Genomic DNA, 12,863 nt, shown 5'->3' with positions numbered 1-12,863 from the left:
TGAAACCACAGGGACAAACAGGAATTCCCTTTTGTAAAGATGGTTTTCCATACTCCGGAACATAATTAGAACCATCTGTCCATATCATCACATATACGGATACAAAATCCAAAAGGGTAAATCAGGGCTTTTCAAGAGCCTTTATTACTCAAGGCTATGAGATTTCAGATACTGACATTGTTTCTAGTTCTGCAGTCCCCTCCCTCTGCAGCTAACACTTACTAGGTTCCTGCAGCCAAAAAAGGACAATCAGGAAGCAATTCATCGAGGTATTTCTCAAACAAAGACATCGAATCTCAGGATAAATAAATAAACAAATAAAAATATAGCGTTTGATGGATGGGGTCAATGCAAAGGAGAAATTCCAGTTTAAAGTGTGATAAGTAATTGCTGTATTTTGCCTCTTTTGCTGCAAGAAGAGCAAAGTAAATAAAACATATAGGGCAAGTTTCCGTTTACCAAAGTTTACAGTCTACAAACTTGCATATTAGTTTGCCCAGTGCAATTTGTTCATCACTTTGTTCCCTCGAATTTCCAAGGGAAAGCACTACTATGGTGCACGATGGTCAAAGTGACTCAAAATTAAACAAAAAAAAATAGTTGGGAAGTGATAATGAGAAGCTTCAGGGACTAATGTGATGTTTTTTAAAATCTTTAACAGAAAATGGGGCCGAATCAAAAAGTATAGCAGTTGATAGATTTTAGTAACAAGGTTGAATGACTGACCGCCTTGATCATAGCTCATCTCTTACAGAGTCGGTTGATACACTTTCAACTTTTACAGAGTCTGTTGAGTCAGAATGACTAGTTGTATCCTTATTTGCTTTCAGAAAGTTAATGATGCCCTCTGCTGTTCTATCTCCTTCAAACACTGAAAGCTGGCCGCTTGCTGATGAAAAGTACAACGTTGGGTAACCCTTAACATTAAATTCGTTGGGAACATCATTTGCTGTAGCATCCTAGATTTCATGAACAGAACAGAAGGAAAAAAAAAAAGGTTAAAAGAAGTTACTTCGTAATATGTGGGGAGAAAAAGGAACTATAAATAACAATGTTTATGCCATGAATAAAGTTACTTCGTAATATGTGGGGAGAAAAAGGAACTATAAATAACAATGTTTATGCCATGAATAAAGTTACTGAATAACAAATGCAAGGATATATTTATTGTATATTTAATTTTTTTGTCATAAAAATTAACATGAATTCACTAAAAATAACCAAGCTTTTTCAGGTTACATAATTTGGCCAGAGCCATCAATTACGGGAGAAAAATAGAAAACTAATTAGAACAAGGTTAAGCATAGGTGGTAAAGGTCTCAACTAATTTGGCAACCCAATGCATGAAGCTCCCGCAAATGTGGATTTCCAGGACAGGTAGGTGGTAAAGTTATAAACTAAGCTAAACATAAATAAGATGTGGCTTTGCAGAGTCTGTTGAGGCATCTAGAATCATACTAATTGATGCATCACAAAAGCAATCTTAACATCCACTCAAATGAACAGATCCACTATTTTATAGTCATTGCTTCAGACCGACCTTGAATGCAAAAGCATATTTTGAATCTAGAAATCTAGACAGGAGTTTATCACAATAATCCTTCAGCCTAGTAAGTCATCCAAATTTGAAATTTTTGCACATGCTTATTTCACTACAACGGTTTGAACCGACAAATTGCTTAAAATAAAAGCTAGGACCTTATATTATGTAACTTATACAAAATCAATCGTTAAATAAAACTATATATCAGAATATCAGCACAAAAATGAATAATGAATGTGTATCTAGTTTGCAATCAAACTATTACTTCAAAAAAGAAACCAGAAAGTAACAGCTTATCAAAACTATCTTTGCAACACCTATGGACATCCACAAAAGCATTATCAAAGAAAAGGTTACCATCTTTGCAATGACAACATCTGCATCATTTTCAAATGAGATGGCTACTTCGTCCAAAATAGGTGCTAGTTTCTTGCAGTGCCCACACCAAGGTGCATAAAATTCTAGGAAAACTGGACAAATTCAACAAACACAAAGATTCAATATAGAATGTCACTATCATTAAATAAACAACTTGTTTAATATAAGGCAATATAACAACACATAGTGAGGTTTTATTTTGTGTGCTAGCAATGGAATTTTATTATCAATTAGTCAGATCTGCTATTTCCTACAGATGATCTAAGCATCACGGCTAGTCAAGCTTGAGAACAAATGATGGCCCGCAAATTTCACAAGGACACACAAATTCAAGCCAAATTTCACCAATTACTTATAATATCAAGGAAGTCTAACCAGAACCATTAATTGTTCAACTGTGTCAAATTCCTGCAGAATTTTTAAACATTATAGCAGGATAAGGTGTCAAATGATGATTGTACATTTTGTGAGGAAAATACACACTTAAGACAAACAGTTCAATATTCTAATACTAATCAATGTGCCAAATGAATTTAAAAAAAAACTAGGCCACAAATTAGAAACCACAGGATAAATCAGTCAAGCTAAATAAAAAAAGGTGGTTCTTGTAAGAACAAACCATTCTTTCCAGAGTTTAAAACAACTTCCTGCAGATTATCAGCAACAACAATTTTAACAGGCTCAGTGTTAACTTCTGGTATTGGCTCAGACTTTCTATAAGGCTTTAAGTTACCATCCTGCATTCACACAAAACGATAACAAATGGACAATCAGACCGATTCAAAATGTCTAAGTGAATAAATGTACATTCAGGTGAAGTTCATTTCATTTGTTGAAATGGGAAATAAATGATACTAGGATGGGATCCAAAATTCACAGAAACTGAAATAAGACTGTCGCAAAACCCTTATCTTTCTCATCAAATCAGATGACAGAAATGATTTATCAACCAATAGAAGGACAATGAAAATGAGTAGTGGTCATTTGAATTGTTTAGTCAGCGGAAAAAGATTACCAACCAAGTTGCATGTCCCAATTAATTGGGGTAGGATACATAGATTGTATACTACCATTTAGCTTTATGTAAAGCCCAACAAAGTGAGCTATGTGCTGTTTCTATTCAACCTCATGGCACATCCTTTATTGTTAAAAGGCACAGAAAGCCATATGATTAGTAACTCCAAAAAAACTAATGCTGTGTTTGGTGAAAATTCAACGTCAAGGTGTCGCATTGTGAAAATTTCACCCTATTTTCAAGTTACAACCTAGTCTGACAATAAAAAGCAATTAAGATTTATGATCATAAAATTTTCAATATAGTTTTACACAATGTTAATACCCACCCACACATGACCTTTTTCCACTCAAGCTTCAAACTCCCATTATAGTGACTAAAATCTTATTCTGTGCGGCCCTAAACAGGCAGCACCTCCAACTCCATAACATCAGAGAAAGTCACAGGAGAGCTCCCAAATGATGCCAAACTGGCACCAAAATGTACCATGCATTAATATGCCAAACAGGCATTTTTTTCCCAACCACCCAGTACTGATTTAAAAACCTTGATAGGCAGTTTGGAAATTGAACGCCCTTTAAAACCCAAAATCTTCTTTGGAGGATTTTGGAATCTTATATAGTGCAAGATTCAAAGTGTTATCCAACAGTTGTATTAGCATAACCATTGTCTTTCAAAGGATAGCAATGATAATAATGACGATGTTTATTTTTCTAACTCCTCCCATTGCAAAGAGTGAGAATGATGGCCGCTATAACGTTACCTGACCCTCTGCATCAGATTATTACTTTAAACCATGATTGGTGGACAACCTATATAACTCAATATCTCCTTTGAGGGAGATGTTTAAATCTTATTTAGTGTGGTCAGTTTAAAGTACCATCAAGAATTCTACTAAAGAACATAATGACACCTTTCTTCAATTTAAAATCATGGTTGGTAAACTCCACCGATCCTGCTACAGATCAGCCAAGTTAGATCCGGATCAGCAAAGATCCAATTTTGGCCAAGAAATCAAGCAATGTTATCGATTCTTAGAGGTATGCAAAAAAAAAAAAAACAGGAATCAAATTGATTTCAGCATGAATCAGACAGAATGGAAGAGAATTAGAAACTAAATCCTGATGGAAATGAGGAATGAAGCGTCTGCAGTGATCCATGTCACTGGAACAAGTTCTAGTTTCTAATACATGAAACAATTTCAATTAATTATGTTCTTAATTTTATCTAAATTTCCAATGCGTCATCGTTTTTAGTTAAGACATCGTTTGATATTTGTTTTATCTAACAATTATTATAAAACTATATAATTTATTCAGAAAATATAAAAATTAAATAATTTATTGAAACTAATTACCAAAAATATTATCAATAATATTGATAATTCTTTGTGTTATTAATATATGAAGAATAAAATTAGGTATGAAGAAAAAGGTGAGAGTGGAGGCAGATAGACAGAAGGTGGATGGGGATGTATCGTACAAAATCAATGTTGCAAAAAGCGCTAGGCGCCAGTCGAGCGCTCGACTGGAGCCTAGCACCTAGACGGAACAAACCGGCCACCTAGACCGAACAAACCAGCTATTTGACGCCTAGGACCGCACATAAACAATACCGCCTACATTCGCCGAATAGATGGTTTTCGATTCAGCTAGGGGCCGCCTAGCACCTAGGCGATCGCCTAGGCCGAAATCTGCAACATTGACAGGAATGAAGGAATGGTGTCGACAACATGTCTAAGTGGAAGCATTTGACTATTTTATTGATATTATAAATTCTATAAAAAATATTAATTATTAATTTAATACTATTAACTAAGATGCGATTGATTAATTAATATTTTTAATTCATGTACAATTAATAAGTAAATTATTAATATAAAATTAACATTATTGATTAAATTGTAAACATTGTTAAGCAATAGCAATCATTAATGCATACATGATATGCAATTACAAGTTTTATGACTATATACTATTAATATAGATTAAAAATGAATTGATTAAAATATCTTGATACTAGCAATTACATTATTTGTAATAATGTTATTGATTAAGTCATCAATTTTTAATAGCAGTCAGTATATATTCCTATACTAAAATTATTTATTGGGATGGTGTTGACTATTTATCTTGTTTTTACTCTTATTTATTAATCAAGTTTAATTATTTTTCATATTTATTCTATTTTTGATGAATTTTTCTTTACTGATTCTGATCCCACTGATTTTATCAATCCAATGAGGTCAATACCTAAGTTTTTGAATGTCCAATATTGATACTGATATGACATCGACAACCATGATTTAGATCAAGGATGACAATGGTGCATATCATGTCAGTGAATATTCTTTCTAACCCCTCCTACTAAGAGTGAGAAGGGTTAAGGTGCATTATAGTTAAAATCCCTTTCTCTATCCTCATCAAATAGGGCTATGGCTACGCAAGATAATGATTTGTTTATTTTGTTCATTAGATGCAAACCCATAAAGGTGTGTCCAACTCAAGATTGATAGAGCAAGAAGAGAAAAGTCAGGTTGGGATGGGGTGGGACATGTCACAAATTATATGTTAATCCACGCTTCCTCCACATGGGGCTTTTATTTTATTATGCCACTCCTGTTATCCCACTTCATTCACATTATGATGCACCCTACCCAGGTCAGCATGGTGAGACTTCCAATTGTGGTGGATCAAAGTGTCATTTTTAATTCCAATAACATTACTCTTAAACCATCTAACTAAAGAGCTGTAAACTCCAAATCCATTCTCATATTAAAAATGATGACCCACAACAAAAGAGTAATTTGGCCTATAGTATGAGACAATCAACAACAACAACCAAGCATTTTCCCACTAGGTGGGGTCGGTTGTATAAATCCTTTTACGCCATTGAACTCTATCTCCTATTATATCATCATCTATATTTAAATAAATTTTATCTTGTTTTATTGTTGCTAACCAAGTCTTTTTTGGTCTTCCTCTTCCTCGTTTGATATGCATGTTTATCATAGTTTCACATCGCCTAACTGGAGCATTTATCGATCGTCTAAGTACATGTACGTACCATCTTAAACATGTCTCTTGGAATTTTTCCTCAATAGATGCAACTCCGACTTTCTCTCTAATGCTCTCATTTCTTATTTTGTCCTCTTCATATGTCCACACATCCACCTTAACATCCTCATCTCTGCAACTCTCATCTTCTGCTCATGTGCTCGAGTCATAGCCCAACATTCAACTCCATATAACATAACAGGTCTAACTGCAGTTTTATAGAACTTACCTTTAAGTTCAAGAGGTACTTTACGGTCACATAAAACACTCGACGCTCCCCTCCATTTCACCCATCCTGCTTGTATTCTATGTAAGATATCTCTCACAATCCCTCCATCATTTTGTAAAAATGATCCTAAATATTTAAATCTCTCGATTTCGGGCAACTTGTCCTCTCCTATCTTAACAATTGTTTCATTACTTCTAATATTGCTAAACTTAAATTCCATATATTCTGTCTTTAATTTACTAAGCTTAAAGCATTTCCCTTCTAGTGTTTCCCTCCAAGATTCTAGTGGCAATATGAGACAATCAATCATCTAAATTATTAAAGATGTCAAAATTTATTGAACTTACCATGTAACCCTTCATCCAAGTGGCAATTTGATCAGGACTGAGATTGGGTTGAAGATACTTCTTGCCATCATTTTCTTGAATTATGATGAGTGGAACTTGGTCTTCCTTCAGGCCAAAGTACTGTTATATGTGCAATGGAGAATCATAAAACACGCAACAGACAAAAAAAAAAGGACAGAAAGTAGATAAAGATAGGGTTCACCAACACTGACCTGGAAGGCACCCTGACTAGCTTCAAGATCACCAATCAAAAAGCCTAAGTTGTTCCCTTTATATTTCTCAGCAATCTCATACAAGTTAGACTTGAAAGCATCGAAGTTTTCACTGGTGAAGTTGAGAAAAAGCAAAACCTATTGATAGAAAGATACAAAATTAAGATAGATCCACCACAGAAAAATAAAGGCTTCTATTAAAATATGGAAATGTAAAATAAAAGAGAAAAGATAAAGTATAATCAGAAAGAAAATAAAAATTAACATGATGCAGTTAAATGGTTAAAAAGAAGATTGACCCATGCCATTTCAGCTAAGTTACATTTGTAAATTATAGAAATGCATCTAGAAAGTACACAAAATTGAACAAAGATAAGAAATATAAGCATAAATATATAATTACCCAAAGATTTGATGCCAAAGTCACTCAATCAATAAATAAGCATGCTCGTCAAAAATTCCACAGGCTACCAGACTAAATATCCAAAAGAATACTATAATAATGAAATATATATGTTTACTGATAAATGTCAGCTCAATTCATTTACAGATGAATCCATTAATAGTGTATGGATACATGTTAAGAGACATACAACTATTCACAAATAGTACTCAATATTTCATGGGGATAAGACCTTGATGAGGATTTTACAAAAAAGAAAGATGCCAGAATATCTGGAACAAAAATGAACAAGGAAACCATATATGAAAAATATAGAGAGAAGACCACATAGATTCTGATATTGTTCGCTAAGAATAGTAAAAGATAATTGCTTGCATAGTTCAAGGATATAGTTCACCAAGTACTATTTGTTTGTTGCATTAATAAGTAAATTTAAACAAATAAAAGTACAGCAAATCTACTCCTCTTACTTTGCTATTGGGGCTGTCAAAGAACTTCATCAGGAAAGGGCGATTGCTTGGGTCCTTGTCAAATGTAGCAACAACAGGCATACTTGCAGATTCAATGAACTTCTCTAGAGCATCAACATTAAAATCCTGCAAGACCAATGTCATTTAATCACTGGAAGTGCATTTTATATATCAGGTAAGTTTCATATTTAGCAAAATTGAAGCACAATGTAAGCTAGCAAAGGTACCTCAAAATCAACAAAAAGTTCATCAAAGGGCTTGAAGAGCCTAACAACTGGTAGTTTTACAGTTGGATCTCCACGTGGAAGGAATTTAGCTTCTAAGGTATGTCCAAAGTCGTAGTCTGAACGTAGTTTTTCAGCAACCTTTATAAAATTCTCAAATTTCTCCCCAGAAAATTCTTGAAATATTCCAACCTGTACAATGTTTCAACAGTATGAGGACAAAAAGAATTACATAGATAACAAACAAGCAAACTGATTACTTACGACGTAGATTTTTTTATCAACGATTAGGTTTCCAGCATCTTCTACAGATCCAATTACAGAGGACGCAGGACCAGCTTGTTTCTTCAGGTATTCAACTATTCCATCAGCTTCACGCGGACCTTTATACTCTTCAATGGCATCACCTCCATTCCTGAAAATCTTTAGTGTAGGAAAGCCCTTGATTTCATATTTTGATGCAAGCTCCTTGTTTGCATCATCATTTGCATCAACCTTAGCTAGAACAATTGGTGGATCATTTTTGCTCAAGATTGATGCAGCCTTCTCATACTACAAATAAGAGATAATAAAGTATTAGGGAGATTGTCATTGTGCTAAGCTAGTCACAACAAGTAACCTTAATTCTGTTACAGAAAAATTTACCTCGGGAGCAAGCTTCTTGCAGTGCCCACACCTATCAAGGAAAACATAAAATATTATTCAATAACTGGGTAATGGTAAAGCTGATGTAAGAAGCATTATCTGTCACTGAAGATGATGGCATAAATGAATTAAAAATAGCAGCTACTAAAAATTGACGGATATATGATAAACTGTTAACAAATTCTCTGAGAAAATGAATGGATATTTGCAACCAATTTGTACTCTTTCTACTTGCAGAAATCATACAATCTCTTATTTTAACACTCAGGATAAGCTTTAATTACTTTGCAACTCAATGAACGGTAAACAAATTCCTAATGGCCACATTCAAAATACAGGAAGGTGGGGAAGAATTATAATTAAGTCGGCCATGAGTATGTAAAAACAAAAGTAGCAGCTATACTATTCGCCATCTAGTGATATTCGGATAAGAACCTATTCAAACTTAAAAAGGGGAAACGAAACTGGATGACAGACAAACGTGTCCAAGCATGATATAGAAGAACAAACTCCAAAGCCTAAATCAGTTCATGGAGAAGATCGCCGCACACTAAGATAACAAATCCACAATTTAGAAGACGCAGTAGCTAGCACTCCAACACGAAATAGAATTTCCAAGATCAAATAATGGAAATCAAGTGTTCATTTCGTCAAGGAATCTACGTTCAGACAGAGCTCCGGATCGCCCCCCCTATGACAGATCTACAATGAAATGGCGAAACGGAGGAGATGGGAATACCATGGGGCGTAGAACTCGACGACAATGAAGGGGTGTTTGGCGATGGTCTCGGAGAAGTTAGCGTGCTCGAGAGTGAGCACGAACGAAGGTTCGACCTCCGCCTCCGGAGCAGATGGAGCCGCCTTCTCCTCCGCTACGGCGGAGCTGAAGACGAGAAGCGCGAGGAGCGCCGCCGAGATCCAAACCCTAGAGATCGCCATAACAGAGATCAGAGAAAGAGAGAGAGAGAGAGAGAGAGAGAGAGAGAGCAGTGACGAACGATACAAATAAAAACCAATGAAAAGAGTCGGCGCCCGTTGGAATGGAATTATGGAAGGGCCGTGGAAAATAGAAAATGATAATATAATAATAAATTAATTCCCCTTCCCTTAATAAGCCTTTTTCCAAAATAATAATAATAATAAAAAAAAAAATCTTCTACATATTTGGATAAAAAATGAAAGCCGTGTTATTAATTTACGAAAAATGTTTGGATATTTTGCGTGGATAGGTAAGCATTAAAATTTCAATTGAGTGCTATTTTTTGAGGATTGTAATTTAGAAAGCATGAAATGATGGCGTTTTTTTATTTATTTATATTTTAAATTTAAATATAAAATCTTGAATGTTTTACAGATTTGACTCGAAAGTAAAATATATAAAATAAATATTTTAAATAAAAAAATGTAAACTTATTAAGAATTATATTAATTTCTAATACTAAAAATAGAAAACGACCACTAACAATTAATAAAAGAATTAAAAATGGTTTATTGTAGATATGCTAATTTTAATTGTTTTCCTTTTACTACATTAATCTTGAATATTTTATATTCGGTAAGATTGTTAATTTCTTTCCTTTTATCAAGACCTAATTTTTTAATTTATTTTCTTTAAAATAATTTTTTTTCTTACTATATTTATTTCTAAGGGTGTAAATGAACTAAGGGGGTGTTTGGTTGATGAGTTTGAGAATAAGAGAATGAAATGATAGTAACAGATAGTGTTTGGATTGTAGGTTTGGGAATGATATTTTGGGAATGATTACTAGATTTATGAGAATCAACCAAACACATATAATTTGATGGGTTTCATTTTTATTCCTATTCTCATTCCACCCTACTATCAACCTCATACTCATAGTTATTTTCATCATTTAACCAAACACCCCCAAAGTCATTCGTGAGTTATTCGATAAAAGTTCGTTTGAGCTCATTTAATGAAACTCGTTAAGATAAACAAACCAAGCTCAAGTTTCGTAATATTCGGCTCATTAACTCGTAAACATGTTTGTTAAGCTCATAAATTACTTTTTAAAAAAAATTAATAGTTTTGATATTAAATTTATATATTTTATACTCTACTTATGAAAATATAAACAAATATATTAAATTTATTTATTAGAATAAAATTATAAATTTTAATAAGAATATTATAATTTTTTCTCAATATATAATTTAGTTTTTAATGAATATTTAAATTTATAATTTATATTTATTAAACTCGTTTAAGCTCGATAAAAACTCAAATAAGCTCATGAGTCATGAATATATTCGTTAAATAAAACTTGAGCTCAACTCGATTATAACGAATCAAGCTCAAATATTTAAAAATTAGACTCGACTCAATTACACCCCTATTTATTTCCTTTTATCCTTTTTCTGTATTCTCTCCATTGGGGAAAACTTGGTTTCCAATAAATTGCCTTCTTAAATCTTTATTTTCAAGTATAAGAAATAATTATCTTAATAATTTTGTTTAGCAATGTTTATTTATTATTTTTATTCTTTGGACATCTATTCCATTGAGAAAAAAATTGATACGGTTTGTTTTTCCTTGTTAGACTTTAACTTTGAAATAGTCGTCCTTTTCAATAAGCAATAAAATATTTAAGTTTGTTTGTATGGTAAATGATGCGGCATAGATAATGAACCACTGGTGATTTTATTCATTCCAAACTGGATAAAGAGAGGTACTATAATGTATTTAAAGAGATGTCCCTCTATGATCTAATGATCTTTTTAGAGGTATTTAATCCCCTAGAAAAATGAATTCTATAGAAATCGATCCTTAAAATAATTTTATCATTTGAGTACCAAATATCAAATCTACTGTGCCCATGGAGAGTCCAAATCTCCTATCCATATTTTTATAGATTAAGGGATGGACTACATAGAATTATGATGGAATCATGATCTGATCCATATTTTTATGAATCAGGGGATGGATTACATAGAATTGTGGCTGGATCGTGATCGTTATCTGGCCACAATTGATTACGATGTCTTTCTGTGTTCACCGTCTCCTCCTAATTATAGTTTGGATCAGAGTGGATGGCTAAAGGCCATCCGAAGACCGCCGATGGTGAACAAGTGACCAGATCTCCTGATCCGTATTTTTATAGATCAAGAAACGAACTACATAGAATTGTGGTCGGATCGTGGTCTAGTCCATATTTTTTGGACCGAGGGATGGACCATATGGAATTATGATTAAATCATGGCCATAACTTAATCAATGCAACCCTCAATTGTCCAACTTAGCATAGAATTTGGATTAGGTCATCCGATTTGGAATGGGACTTGGCTCGAGATAATCAACTTGTACCTAAACTTGAATAGAGTTTGCCAGTTCCCAGGCGAGCTCAACCTAAGTCAATCCGAGTCACGTTCAGATTAATCCTAACCTACTAAAACTCAAGGGACACAGCAGTTACCGAAGAAGCACCAGTTACAAAAGGATGCCCATTACATAAAGATGCCAGCAGTCATAATGACACCGATTAGGAAGAGAGGCACATCAATTACAGAGGTGCGACTTCATCTGTCCACCCACCAATATATAAGGAAATGGTGTCAGTATGAGCAGATTTAGTTCTACTATTTTCTTTCCGTTCACTCCTATCTTTCTTTCAACTCTCCTACTTAATTTGACTTAAGTATTGGAGGGGCCTACTAAGGTATGCCTTGGCTACCCTTCTGATCTCTTTGCTTAATCTTTCTAATATTCATTGTCCGAAGGATTTCATTCGAGTCACAATGGTACTCTGTTAATAGAAGTCAACTCGGAAAAGGTTGATAATAACCAACCCTACTAAAACCCACTCGACAAGAATTGACCCGACGGGAGGCAACCGATACAAGATGACCCAACAGAAAGAATCGACTTGATGTATCCAACTTGCCAAAAGATTCAACCACTAACAAGACGAGGAGTCAACCCATATCCTCTCTTGATCTTAGACCCGATTGGTAAGAATAATATTCACATCTTCATTGTAGCAAATGTGATTACATTCACTATAGACGTCCTTCATAGTTTGTCCCATGTTATGTGAAGTGAGGTAAATCACGGAGTCAGCTTATAACCGACTGTCAAGTGACTAGGGGATGAAAAGAGTTTTTTCAAAGGACATACGTCTGCCGGGAATTGATTCATGCCCCGATTATAGTAAATCTGTTACTCTATGATCAACTGGGCACCCCGTGGGGACAATATTCATGTCTTCTTTGATATTATATAGTATGAAGACTAGTTGGATCTACGGACCAGACAATTGGCGGGAAGATCTAGCGGGTCAAAGGTGAGTCAAGCAATTCTGTATAGTAAGTAAAGTAAATCAC

At 34.1% G+C, this 12,863-nt stretch overlaps 1 protein-coding gene across 1 annotated transcript; it reads right to left on the bottom strand.

Annotated features, from left to right (window-relative positions):
- Window positions 1–9,518, bottom strand: LOC121993262 (protein disulfide-isomerase-like). The gene is made up of 11 exons (XM_042547987.1): window positions 9,262–9,518; window positions 8,523–8,553; window positions 8,142–8,429; window positions 7,881–8,069; window positions 7,654–7,779; window positions 6,781–6,918; window positions 6,569–6,688; window positions 2,541–2,658; window positions 1,901–2,013; window positions 727–959; window positions 1–229 (listed from the first exon to the last, which is right to left on the bottom strand). The coding sequence occupies exons 1-10, from the start codon at window positions 9,459–9,461 to the stop codon at window positions 735–737; spliced, it is 1,548 nt and encodes a 515-aa protein (XP_042403921.1). The 5' UTR covers window positions 9,462–9,518; the 3' UTR covers window positions 1–229; window positions 727–734.
- Window positions 9,519–12,863: the final 3,345 nt, after the last annotated feature.

This window comes from Zingiber officinale, chromosome 6B (genome assembly GCF_018446385.1).
Source record: "Zingiber officinale cultivar Zhangliang chromosome 6B, Zo_v1.1, whole genome shotgun sequence".
Taxonomy (NCBI): Eukaryota; Viridiplantae; Streptophyta; class Magnoliopsida; order Zingiberales; family Zingiberaceae; genus Zingiber; species Zingiber officinale.
The sequence above is the reverse complement of the archived record's forward strand: the minus strand, read 5'-3'. Positions and strand labels throughout refer to the sequence as shown.